Source organism: Acipenser ruthenus, chromosome 6 (genome assembly GCF_902713425.1).
Source record: "Acipenser ruthenus chromosome 6, fAciRut3.2 maternal haplotype, whole genome shotgun sequence".
In the NCBI taxonomy this organism is placed as follows: domain Eukaryota; kingdom Metazoa; phylum Chordata; class Actinopteri; order Acipenseriformes; family Acipenseridae; genus Acipenser; species Acipenser ruthenus.
In genome coordinates, this window is record NC_081194.1 from 23,988,246 (window position 1) to 24,002,194 (window position 13,949).

At 36.9% G+C, this 13,949-nt stretch overlaps 1 protein-coding gene across 1 annotated transcript in view; it reads right to left on the reverse strand.

Moving 5' to 3' along the window:
• LOC117410623 (disks large-associated protein 2-like) overlaps nt 1-13,949 on the reverse strand; it is a 180,497-nt gene that overhangs the window by 79,034 nt on the left and 87,514 nt on the right. Inside the window, exon 3 of the mRNA XM_034017303.3 lies at nt 5,903-6,954. Within this exon, the coding sequence (XP_033873194.1) occupies nt 5,903-6,886 (984 nt within the window). The 5' untranslated portion in view covers nt 6,887-6,954. The remainder of the gene's footprint in view (nt 1-5,902; nt 6,955-13,949) is intronic.

Sequence of the window (13,949 nt, forward strand, 5' to 3'; positions counted from 1 at the left end):
CCGACAAAGGCAGTACACCGACAGGTTTTCCGGTAAACAGGAACTGAGGGGAGGGGTAGTTGACGAGCGGCCAGAAGTCGTGAATCATCTTGAGGTAACTGGGGGAAACAGGGGCTTTGGTGTAGTACCTGTTACAGAACGGTATAAGTCTTATAAATGTAACAAATGCAATGAGTATGGCCATATTGCGGTTCAGTGCTCTAACGAAACACAGCCAATGCAATGTAACACGGGTGATCCAGAGTATTGTGGGTTGATCCCATATGGAACAAAAACATATTTTTAATATATAATAGAAATGTATGTGTAACAGGGGAGATCTGTGCTGACTGTCTGACGTATGCATGGTGCTGCAGGAAGAGGGCAGCAGCCTCGTAAGATCCGCCTGTCAGTCATGGCAGTGACACGGAGAGGTGGGGAAGAGGGTGTGCAGGCTTTCCCTCTCTCTGAGTGGCTGAGAGGCGGGCCTTGGGGGATTGCTGAACCTATAAATAACGCTCTGTTGTTCCCTCAGATCTGCCTCTATAGGACGTACACGAGCCAGCGGAAGCTTTGCGGCCGGACGGAGAACAGTGCAATGACATAGAGCACAACAAGACAAGATATATAGCAGTAGCAGGGAAATCTGGGCAGACCCCCGAAAGTATAGTTTTAAGCAACGCAGTTGAGGGAACTGCGGAGTGTAGGACGGAGTCTCGGGCTGTATGGGTAGCGACGGGTATGGGTATTTCTCTTTTTCTTTGTGCCTTCTGTTTTGATTATTGTTTCGTGCACCTGCGTGTGTACTAGAGAGTGACACAGGAATGAAACTTCAGTCCTGTCCCATCCTGTCAAAAATGTTCCTGTCCCATCCCATTGCATGAAAGAGTAATCATTTCCAATCCTGTCCCATCCTGTCCTGTCCAAATTTTTCCCGTCCCGTCCCATCCTGTAACTTTTTATTTTAAATTCCTGTCCCATCTTGTTCTGTCAAAAAAAATCCCGTCCCATCCCACCCCGTGATAAACAGAGATCACCTATTATTTGGAGGTATAGATATTTTCGTATTCATGTATAAAATTAGGGTTTATAAGGTTTTGCATTAAACACTACCGGTATACTACTAGTAATTTGTTTTTTCAGAAAAAAAATACAGTGCACGCACAGGGTCTTTATAAGCACAATGTGCAATATAATGATGTAATATATAAATTTGGTAATATAAAAAAAACTGTTTAGAGTTTTGTGCAGCAGTTTCAGTTTCTAAATCGGTTACTAAGCAACCTGGCTCAGAGATTTTAGTATGTCAATGCCACAATAAACTGTCAGTGAAATACAGTATTATGAACCATTAATTAATTAAAACAAATAAACAAAAAAACATGGTATTGAAATAATATTTCATAAACGTTCAGGGAGTATCCTTCATGTATTTATTTATTAAAAATCGTAGTATTATACATACCCCTTCAAGATAGCGCCGAAGCAGTACCTCCAAAAAATAGTAGCTGCTACGGCCAAACCGTAGCCTTTGACATCTCTGCATTATGCATTACATCCTTAATACACTGTACATATGTATATAGAGAGAGATATGTTAAATACATGCCAGTAGCAATCCACAGCGTTCGGTTATTCTGCTAGTATCAATAATTCAATATTGTTAACTAAAGGACTGACATAACTATACAATTATGGGTAATGTGAAATATTTTAAGTATCAATGTATGTTAAACGTAAGGGTTTTTATTAACCATTCCGTGTTGCCAATACGCTGATTCTCCGCAGGCATCTGCTGTCCCTCTGGTCTGTCCACGTTGGTGTTGTTGGAGTCTCTCTTTTCGAGTTTGAACCTTCTGATTCTGAGGCATACGACTCAAATTGATACGGGAGACAATCCCTGTTTTCTCTCTCTATGTCAGATCCATCACTACATAATTCACATTCATAAGAGGTGTCTGAAACTGATAAAATTAGGCTACTCTCACTTTCTCTGTCGCTGCAAGAATGCAAGAAGCCTGAGGTCACAGTCTCCTGGCCCCACAACAGGAAATGGAGATCGCCCTCTGTGTATTTCCGGGTATTATTTGATTTATTGTAGCGTGATTAAACATAATTTGGTAAAATTAATGTGATTATATGTTCAAGTGAGACCTGTTAATATTATTTTGTATATTTATGGTAACAGTCAAGTTCCATGTCAAAGGCTCTTTTACGACTTTAAAGAGCAAAAAAACTTCCTCTTCCTGTCTGCTGGTGGCAGAGTAGTCCCGTTCTTTCCCATTCCCGGAAGCTTAAATTCTATTCTTGCCCGTCCTGGGAGGTTTATTTTTTTTTATTTCCCGGTCCCGCCCGTTCCCATGAGCTTCACTCCTGTACCATCCCATCCCGCAAAATTTAACACCATTTTTTCCCCCGCGGGTCCAGCATGAGTCCCGTCTTCATGTCACTCTAGTGTATACCCAAGGTACTCTGTGAAGCCTTATACCATTGCTGGTAAAAATAGGACAAAAGAGCCACCTTGTGGATATAAATAAATAGTGCACCTAAGTGGTGTTTAGCACTACAAATTTCTGTCTCCTGTGTCAGTGAATTCCTCACCCTTCCACAGTATGATACTTCTATTTTCCCAACATTGAATTAAATAGAATATAATAAAAATATCTGGTACATTTGGAATATATTTTAAATATAATTTAATCTGGGGGTCATATATTTATTTTATATGTTGAAAATATATGGTAAGGTTATAAATATATTATATATTTAACATGTTTCCCATTCATAAAAAAAATATATTAAAAATATATTTTCTTTCCGTGTGGGATAAATGTGGTTAATGTAGCGCTGGCTGCACATAAGTTGAAATGGTTATGTTTTTTGTTGTTGTTCAAACTGAACTGTGAAAATACATCCAATAAGCGTCAGTGGGCAGTGTCATGAGTTTGAAACACAACCTTTTCTGTAAACAGTAAGACACTTTTGCGACACACCTGAGATTTATTTGGGTACCATTAAAAGAAAGATTTGTTGTTGGTGCAGTGGATCGGAATAGCTTTATCAAGTACTTCATTAAGATGGATGCCTTTGTTACGTGGAAGAGAAAACAAGAGGATGACTGAGTTCAGGCATCAACATCCAAATCATTGAGCAGATCACTAAAATATGACCCAGATTACATTTCTTCATGTGTCATCTGTGATTCTGTTTTAGCAGTGGAAAGTATGGTGCCATTTAGATATAAATCACAAAGACGTTGCAGATAAACCTCATGACTGAACGTGTGCGTTATCAGACTGAAGAATGCTTTTCAACAAAAATCAATTGTTGACTTTTGGCAATCAGTGAAGAGAGAATATTCACTGCTAAGTGCCACAGCAGTGAAAGTGCTGCTTCCATTTTTAACCACTATCTTTGTGAATCTGGATTTTCAGCTGTAGCAGCAATAAAAACAAAATATAGATCTCAGCAATTTCCAAAATTGAACCTATATTGAAGAACTGTGTCCAACAAGCAGGCCCATCCATCCCATTAGGTAAGTAACATGAGTACATTTAATTAACTAAATTGATTAAAATTGACTTATGCTTTCACACTACTTTACATTTGACTTATTTTTATTGCTTGATAAAATTATACTGGTCTGTCATCAGTGTGTCACACAATATTTTGGTGCTGAATAAGATGGTGCAAGCTTGAAAAGTTTGGGAACCACTGCTGTACACAAATCCAAGAAAATGACCCACCACTACTGCTTCAGCAAGCACACGGAGACCACCTGTTTTGTTGGGGGTCAGAATAGCTCCTGGGAAGGATTGGGCTGTTCATATTTTTTCCACAGCTCTAATAGCAAGCCACTCCTAAGCGCTCCAGTGGGAAAGAGAGGTAAGAGGTTAAAGAGAAAGCTCTATCCATTTGCCTGGATTATTAGGGATGATTGAATGATTGATTAAACGCAATTACCCATCTTTAACCTTGCACAACGATCACAGGTTGGATTCACAGGTAATTGGTGTTTAGTGCAGAATATAGTAAATTATTCATAAAACTACATTCTGCTTTCTGCCCTATATACAGCTGCAACACTAACTTCCCCACGTTTTCCAGTCTTATGTTAATTTTATGAAGACATTTTTAACTGCCTTTTATAAAATGCTAATCTTCCTTGAATGAACATTTGCGAATGCGTCAGCATCCTAAGGTTCATAATATTGCCTAAAAATATCACAGCAATGCAATGTCATTTTCTGTTTTTAGCACGACATATTTATAATTGTTCATTAACTGGTTTCCTGAAAATGCAGTAATGTCAATAATAATTAATTGTATGTTACAGTAGCATATAGACATTCCTTTGCTGAACATGGATCCTAGCAACAGTATATGATTATTTAATAAGCTATATCCTACTCCTGAAGCATTACTCTGTTGCTTTATTGATATTTTGGTAAGCCAACTCTGAAGATGGGAACATAGTTAAATTAGGACATTATTTTCGGCAGAACCTAATGTACTGTCAATCTCTACCCCTTATAAAAGTTTACTATAGTAAAACATAATGTAATCGCATTAATCATCCATACATGTTGTTGTCAATACAATCATATACACAGGCACTTGGTATTACATATTGAATTTGCTGTAGAGAAGAGATTTTCAAAACTACTTTTGCCAGCCTAGTCACTACATTAAAAAAATGCTGATATTGTATGGAACCGTAGAGCCATAGTTATATCCATTTTATGTAACCTTTCGCTGTGTGCTTTACAGTGCTGGAGTTACTATAAACAATAGCTGTGAGCACTGGAAAGTGTGTCAGTAGGTAACTGAACCAAATATGAATCCATGGCTGGATACAAATTGTTTATTGTAAGTGACCTGTAAAATGCAGTCTCCCAGAGACATTCACTGTGGCATTCTCTTATGGAAATACTATCCTGTTTTATTCTTAGGACAGACTTCTCCTGTTACCTCTCTTACCACATCTACGTAAACATGACTTTATATAAATAGAGTTTACAAAAGCTCAGTCGCAGACAAAGGTATTGACACCCTACACTTAATATAAGATAATTCAAGAAAACATGTTAAATACAACCATTTTGTGAAAAGCCACTAATTAATGTCTGGTCCCATTCTATTGACTTTATAATGCAGCTTACTGCAGTTACTCTGTAATGTTTCTCAATCAATGAATATATTTTTTAATTAGTTATATTCAATTCAGATTTAAAGTACAAGTGCCAATACTTTTGCCATGAAGAAATATTTTAAATTGCTTGGTGCTTTTGTTTTTTTTTAATAAAGATTGTTTGTTACACTACCAGAAATGGTGTTTCTTGGTCTTTGTCATATTAATGTTCACTAAATGCTTGTATTTTACATGTTTTCTTGAATGATCTGATATTAAGTGTTGGGTGCCAATACTTCTGTCTGTGACTGTATGTTAAAAAAACAACAACACCTATGGATAAACTTAGATTAAATTTGGATTGATTTGGAGTGTAATCCAAATGCCAGGTTGTTAAAAAAAACAATCTTTAGAGGACAAAACTATGTTAACTTGACAAGGAAATACATTTTAAAATAACCTAGTTATTTCTGGAAGTATGAGAAGATAAAATCAATCTGGCAAAACTCCTTACCGTTCATTTCTGGCAGTGTATCTGGGGCTAAAGGCTCATTCTAAATGGCAATGGTAATATTTACAAAGTAAGTTTGTATTGCTTTGTAAATACCACTGTTTCTAACTATGCCACAGTAAACAAACAATCAAATATAAAAAATCAGCAAGAAATGTAGACAAACTATTAAAAGCTGTGCAAAGTATTTAGATATATGGCTGAGATTCTATAACACATCAATTTTGTTCTCCAGAGGAACAACAACCAGCAAGGGCAATGTTATCAAAGTAGTTTCTTACCTGTAGGTAATGGCATGGCCTCAGGGATGGTTTAATATCCTGATGCATCATTGGCTTTTCCAGATTTAGTGATGACTTGCGATAAGCCTCCTTGGCTTGGCTCACAGTTAGAGTTGACCATGAGCTCCTTTTCATGAACTTTCCTTCAGGTGCCATGGCCAGCCCTTCACAGGCTGAACATTTAACGTCATTGTTACTTTTTGAAGTCTTTAGTGTAAGGTCCCCAAAGTGGCCTTGTATAGATTCTGGGTAACAGTGACTGATATGGTCAACGTGATGCCTACTCATAACACTTGGTGTTCTGTAAGTGCTGTCACTATCCAGGTTGTCATCAGAGCTCCACCAGCCCATCCCTGATCTATGCTTAGAGTCCGGTTTTCTCTCCTTACTTTTACTCCTTTTACTATGTTTCGAGTGGTGACTGTGATGGTGGCTGTCACCTCTGCTGTCTCCCTTAGTTCCATTCATATTACTTTTTGAAGACCCCTCCAAAGAGTGAGACTTGGTAAACAGTTTTTGGACCGAGTGGACAAGGTGCCGTATTCTTCCAGGGCTTTCGCTGCGCTGCTCTGTGGTGGATGTCCTCTGGTACTGCAGGGTGTGGAAACCATCTCGGTGCAGTGGCAGCTGCTTTTCAAACTGATCCAAGAGGTTAGCTGGGATTCGGTTGATCTTGCTGCTGGCGTGTGACATGGCACAGTCATCCCTGGTTTCGTAATGAGAGCTGTAGTGCATTCTTGGGAAAGTGCTGCTTGACATGTGGTCTCCCACCGTCATAGGCATCATCATGCAATCTGAGTGGATGGAGCTACGAGGCGAGCAGCGGTGGTCCATTTGGCAGCTGTCCGTAGGGCTAAGTAAATACGATTGCCTTGAGTCCTGCCCATGGTGGATATGGTCGTGGGAATGTTCACATTCCGCTAAGCCACAAGTGTGTCCTGAACTTAGCTGTGGCTGAGTTCGGCTGCCAGATAAACCCTTCATGCTCCTTGGTGCAGGAGAGTATCTGTCCTCATTGAAGTGCTGAGAAGGTGACCAGGAATACTGCTGGTCTGTCAAAATCAAAACGAGATGCATGATTACATACAGTTTTATACTTAAATGCAAAATACAACAGCTAGATGCAAACTAGATACAGTATATCTTGAAAATTGTTTGCACCTTACTCCTCTTAAGGATAACTTTAATCTCAAGGAAGATGACCTGAGATTTATCATAAAGAATAGGACACTTAATCTTGATATCTCTTGTCCAAAGTACAGAAAGCATCTTTAGTGGTGAGTGTAATGTGAAATGGAAGGTTGCTTTCACAACCAGGGTTCCCTGAATGGCCAAATCAGCTGTTAACCACAGGTTATATCACTTAATCTCTCCTCTTCCGGACATAAACTTTATATGCTGTGTATACTGGGATGAAAGGTTGACTGACACATTGGTTTAAATATTTTAAGATCTGCTTCTTCTTATATATTTTCCAAACATTGACTTAGGTTTGTTGAAATAAAACTTCCAGTTGTGTTAGTAATATGCGTGTGTTTTTTTGTATATTTAAGTACTATTTTTAAAATGTAGATTGATCTTAATAGTTGCTCCTTTTCTTTAGCTAAGCACTGTATTAGACTGGTAAACCTGCTTAATATTTAATTTAATATTTAATCTGCTAAAGCATTGGCCAAAAGGTTAAAGACACCAAATGGACAAACAAGCAATTTGATTAAAAATGTTTTTTAAACCACTGGTTAAGAAACCAATACAAAAATCAAAATAGCATAGCTTGTTTTTCCTACAGTGTGAATTTACATACAAGTACAGTCGATACATGCTGAGACCTGTGTGATATGTGTTCCTTTGGTTTTAGTTCAGTTCCTAGAAAGCAGGTGTCTTCATTAAAGTCACAGTTGACACTAATTGGCAACTTTACTCATAAGAAGAACATAAGAAAGTTTACAAACAAGAAGAGCCCATTCAGCCCATCTTGCTCGTTTGTTAGTAGCTTATTGATCCCAGAATCTCATCAAGCAGCTTCTTGAAGGATCCCAGGGTGTCAGCTTCAACAACATTATTGGGGAGTTGATTCCCACAATTCTCTGTGTAAAACTGCCTCCTATTTTCTGTTCTGAATGCTCCTTTAACTAATCTCTTTTGTGACCCCTGGTCCTTGTTTCTTTTTTCAGGTCGAACAAGTCCCTTGGGTGGACATTGTCAATACCTTTTAGAATTTCGTATGCTTGAATCAGATTGCTGCGTAGTCATCTTTGTTCAAGACTGAATAGATTAAATTATCCTGTCTGCATATGACATGCCTTTTAAATGCAGAATAATTCTGGTGGCTCTTCTTTGCACTCTTTCTAGAGCAGCAATATCCTTTTTGCAGCAAGGTGACCAGAACTGAACACAATATTCTAGATGAGGTCTTACTAATGCATTATAAAGTTTTCACATTACTTCCCTTGATTTAATTCAACACTTTTCACTATATATCCGAGCATTTTGTTGGCCTTTTTTATAGCTTCCCCACATTGTCTAGATGAAGACATTTCTGAGTCAACATAAACTCCTAGGTCTTTTTCATAGACTCCTTCTTCAATTTCAGTATCTCCCATATGGTATTTATAATGCACATTTTTATTGCCTGCGTGCAGTACTTTACACTTTTCTCTATTAAATGTCATTTGCCATGTGTCTGCCCAGTTCTGGATGCTGTCTAGATCATTTCGAATGATCTTTGCTGCTGCAACAGTGTTTGCCACTCCTCCTATTTCTGTGTTGTCTGCAAATTTAACAAGTTTGCTTACTATACCAGAATCTAAGTCATTAATGTAGATTAGGAAGAGCAGAGGACCTAATAATGATCCCTTTGGTACTCAACTGGTTACCTCGTTCCATTTTGAGGTTTCTCCTCTAATCAGTACTTTGTAAATAACTTATTTCATTTCTTGGAGTACTATTGGGAGGATCTCATCCGGCCCAGAGGATTTGTTTATTTTAAGAGCTCCTAGTCCCTTTAACACTTCTACCTCTGTTATGTTAAAGTTATTTATTATTATTATTATTATTATTATTATTATTATTTATTTCTTTGCAGACACCCTTATCCAGGGCGACTTACAATTGTAACAAGATATCACATTATTTTTACATACAATTACATTATTTTTTACACATTATTTTTATATACAATTACCCATTTATACAGTTGGGTTTTTACTGGAGCAATCTAGGTAAAGAACCTTGCTCAAGGGTACAGCAGCAGTGTCCCCCACCTGGGATTGAACCCACGACCCTCCGGTCAAGAGTCCAGAGTCCTAACCACTACTCCACACTGCTGCCCTGGATAGGAACAGGTCAACATGTGGGGCATGTTGTCTGTATTCTCCTTTGTAAAAACTTGTGAAAAGTAATCATTTAATATAATTGCTATTTTTTTCTCTTCAACTATGATTTTGCCAGTTTATCTCTTAGACATTTTACCTCCTCCTTGAATGTGCTCTTGCTGTTATAATACTGGAAAAACTTTTTAGAATTGGTTTAAGTCCCCTTAGCAATGCTCATTTCTATCTCTCTCTTGGTCTTTCTAACCTCCTTTTTGACTTGTGTTTGAAGTCCCAAGTACTCTTTCTGTGTACTTTGTTCTTGGTCCCTTTTAAGAGCTCTGTAAAGTGCCTTTTTCTCTGAATATTTTTTTTTAATTGATCTGTTAAATCATTTTGGCCATTTTGTTTTAGATTTTGATTTGTCTACTTTTGGTATGTAATTGTTTTGCGCCTCTAGTACTACATTTTTGAGACTGGCAGTCTATCAGTGAGGTAAGGGACTCGATGGGCATAGAGATAATTATTTAATCTTTTTGGAATGTTATTCCTTCTGGATGGGTTGTGCTGGAGGCACACTGCTGTGACACCATAGGCAATATTGTACAGTACCTGTGCCTATTGTGAATTATTAGACACTTTGACATGATTGTAACATTTTACAAATGTATTTTAATTTGTAATATACATAAGGGTTACGGTTTTCGGTACAAAAAACAATTTTGTACAGATGACTGCCAAAATACAAGTTCATCTTACCGACATTTATTTTTTAAAACCGATTAAAAGTGGAATTTCAGCTTGTTTTTATCTTGAACTCCACTTCCCAACACACCCTGGTGAGACAAAACGCTCACAAGAATATTTCTCGTGTACTTGTTTCAGTTACGGTAGTATATGGTTTGCTGCTATTTGTTGGAAACGGTAAACGACAAAAGGGAGCATATATGTAAAAGCTGCAGTGCCAAAGGATATTTCGGAGAAATCCTTAGAAAAAATTAAATAACACTTAAGCAAGTGGCATGCAAGACTTTCTGCACTACCTGAACCAAAAAAAAATAAGAGAATACAGCAGACAACGATCCTCAGTGTCTGTTGCCAGATTGTAAAAATACACATGCATTTACTATAATAAAAACAGACTTTATTCATTTTAAAATTGTGTAGGTTAAAATGGAGTTTTGATGTCATTAAATTGGATGTTTATGTTTTAAGTCAGATGTACAAAGTTAATTTAAAAGGAGATGGGAAACTGCCTGTGCAGTACAGCATTTCTTTCCCATGATTCCTTCATTTGGCCTTTGGTTTTGGGTAAGTTATACCCTGTTTACATTAGCCACTTTTAAGCCAGTTTTGAGGCAGCTTAGGTATTTATTTTGTAGTGTAAATGTAGCAGTCCTAGGTCCAGCCATCCTAAAAGTGGCCTGCTCCACAGGGGACTCTGCGACAGCTATGGTCTGTTTTATGTACTACTGTGAAAGCATCGGTCCTGAAGACAGCTCAGGTTTGCCAAGTGCACTCGTGGGCAATGTTCCCATTGTCAGCGTCAAACAGGCACAGAGAACAGCAACAGGAAGTTGGGATTGTTACTCAGACAACAGAACCAAAAAATGTATTTGACAGAACAGAGAGACAGAGGCAGAGGATTCCAAAACACAAAACAGACTTTGTGCTGTAATGTGAAAAGACATTTAAATGTGCATAATGTGCCACAAAAACGGTATTGTTGGAAATATTATTTTTCACATATATCTATAAACGTAACCTGTGATCGTATTTTGATACATATTATTATAAGGAAATGTTTGGTTTTGTGGGTACTTTGAAATCTTAAGTAGTAATACACCCTTAAAGTGCATTGAATATTGTGTATTGTTGTGGAGTTGTTGAAACATTTAATCATTAATGTGTCTCTGAAATTGAAGCAGCTTCATTTTCAGTGCAGGCAGCAACAAGACTACATTAGAACTGCTGAGAAACTAAGACAATACCAGGCAATTAAACTGTTTAACTAAATTAAAATAGTAGGAAGTGAAAATACTAATAACAAACAACATACCTAACATTTTTACATTTTACAGCCTGTTCATTTTCTCCCCTTATTTTCCAATTACACATAAGAGATTTTCCACAGTCACGTGAGATATTTACTCAGTACTTGCACATCTAAACTTGATTACAAAAGGACAACTGTTAAACTAATTACAGCAAAATAGAATAACAATTATTCTTCGAGATCAATCCTTATAAGAAGTCCTGTGCACCACTTAAGTTAACATGTAGTCGCATCTATCTCTACTAACTGGCAAAATAACACACAAATCCTGTAATTACATTATAGTATGAAGAGAGAGGTACATTTGCTGTGGCTGTAAGTCACTGGGATGCGAAAGAAAAGTTCAGAGACATTGATGCTTTTAGAATAAATGCTGTAAAAAGTACACTTTTAATTACTTGAACAGCCTCTGTCACTTCTTAAATGTGTCCATTTGGCTTAATATTCAGCAAGACACAATGAACCATCTGGTGATGCCCATGGCATGGAATTAAGAGCCAAGAGTTTTGTGGCAACTGCTTATAAAAATCTTTATAAAAGTTGAAAGAGGAAAGATGTATTCTTAATATTTTTTTAATTGTTCAGTTTCTAGATAGTTCACATATATTTTTGTACTTTGCACCAGTGCAACGTGTACCCCCTTTTTGACATGGAGAATAAAAAAAACGTATACCCTATTGTTTTGTTTCAAGTAAGATAAATTACAAAAAAAAAAAAAAAAAAAATGGAGCAAGATAATGAAACAGGGCTGAATTAACCATGCCTCTGCCCTCTGCCATGCATCACCAACACTGTCCGCTATGCCTCTTTTGTATAAAACAATTGATTCCTATTATTTTATTGTTATTTCAAAGAAACAGGGAAAACAAATGCAGAATAATAGACTATTTAAACTTAGAGCAAGAAGAAATATGGGGCAAGATAATTGTCTTGTAATGGTATTATGTTTGTAGTGTACATGTAGTTAAACAAGGATATGATTGTCTGTCTGTTTACCTATTCATCTTGTTCCTATAATTAAGTGCTGCAAGCACTCCTCTAAATGTTTCTGCTTGTTCCTTTCTGTAGAAGTCGTTTGTCAGTTAAACTAGAAAAATAACAGGTTGTCCTTCATAAGGAGTACTGAAACGCAGGGTACTGATTAATAATACTTGAGATTTTGGAACTGTTTGTCCTTATATCTGTTTAAAAAAGAAGGTTTCTAGCAAACATCGCTACATCCTATTTCTTTTTTCAATCCATAGTTGTGGACCCCTTTAAACAACTTATAAATTCTAACTCGTGTGCCCCTGGGATTGTAGTCCATTGTACCATTATTTCTATTGCTAACAAGTCTAAAAACTACATATCCCACACAGCCGGAAGTGCATGCAACGAGCGGTTGGTGCATGCAACAACAAAAGTGCATGCAACAACAAAAAGCGTTATGTGCTCATGGTTTGCAAGACAGTTATAAAGGCCGTTGAGAACCAAAAAGAAATATTGTGTAAAACCAATATTTCTGTGAGCTGCTGTACTAATATACTGAATTTCTATATATGTTAGGACCCCAACCGAAAGACAACCCCATCGGCTTGGGGTTAATTTACATTTTTAGAGCCCCGAAATCTTTTTGCGTTCGGCTTGTGGTTGTCTTGTGAATGACCCCCTTGCAATGCAGAAAATTGACTTTACCCAAAGCTGATCTGAAGAAGAAGATCTGACCGTCCCTTCATGTCAAAGTGAGACTAGTTTGAATTATTCTTAAGGTAGCCCCAAATGTGTCAAACTAGGCTGCTTTGGAAATAAAAATAAATAAAGAAAACGTTAATGCTGTAATAAATACATTGCAGGGCCTATGCTTTTCAATAAAATGGGCAAACCATCTGATTTATTTATTTATTTATTTATTAATATTGTATGAAACTGAAGATGGTCCTATATGAAATGAAAGTTAACTGACATTAGGTTTAAGGAACATACTGTAATGCATTTAGCGTATGTTCATCCACAACTTTAAACACTCAATTATAAATGTTACGTAAAACTATATATACAAAATAAAAAAAATAAAAACTGTTTACCATTCTACCCATAGACCATGTTTATTTAGTTTTCATCCCTTCATGTAAAAGTGAGACTAGTTGGAATTATTCTCCAGGGTAGCACGAACTGTATCAAACTATTTGGAAACTAAGCAAACTGAATAATAATAATAATAATAATAATAATAATAATAATAATAATAATAATAATAATAATAATAATAATAATAAATAAATAAATAAATAAATAAATACAGTATTCCTTTGAATTTAAGACGCCCTCGAATTTAAGACGCAGCCCAAATTTCCCACCCTGAATTTGAGGAAAAAATAAAACATCAAATAAATATGCATTTACAAAGATACAACCTCATTTACACATATGGAGGCAGTTTGCGGCCGTCTGCTATCACACAGGGCATTAGTTACGTGCTGCTTCTCATTTCCAGTCATGGTTACTCACACCTGTTTTCTCCCAGTTTGTGAACTCTGGTATTGCTTGACATGTCGAAAAATACGTGGGTCTGATCAGCATTTCTGATCTGTCCAAGCTGATACTGTTTGTTAGAAACACTGTAAAAGCTTCTCTTCGAATTCCTCAGGAAGCTAAGGATGCTTCTTTGAAAATGGCTGCCTGCATGCCATGGATGATTCGA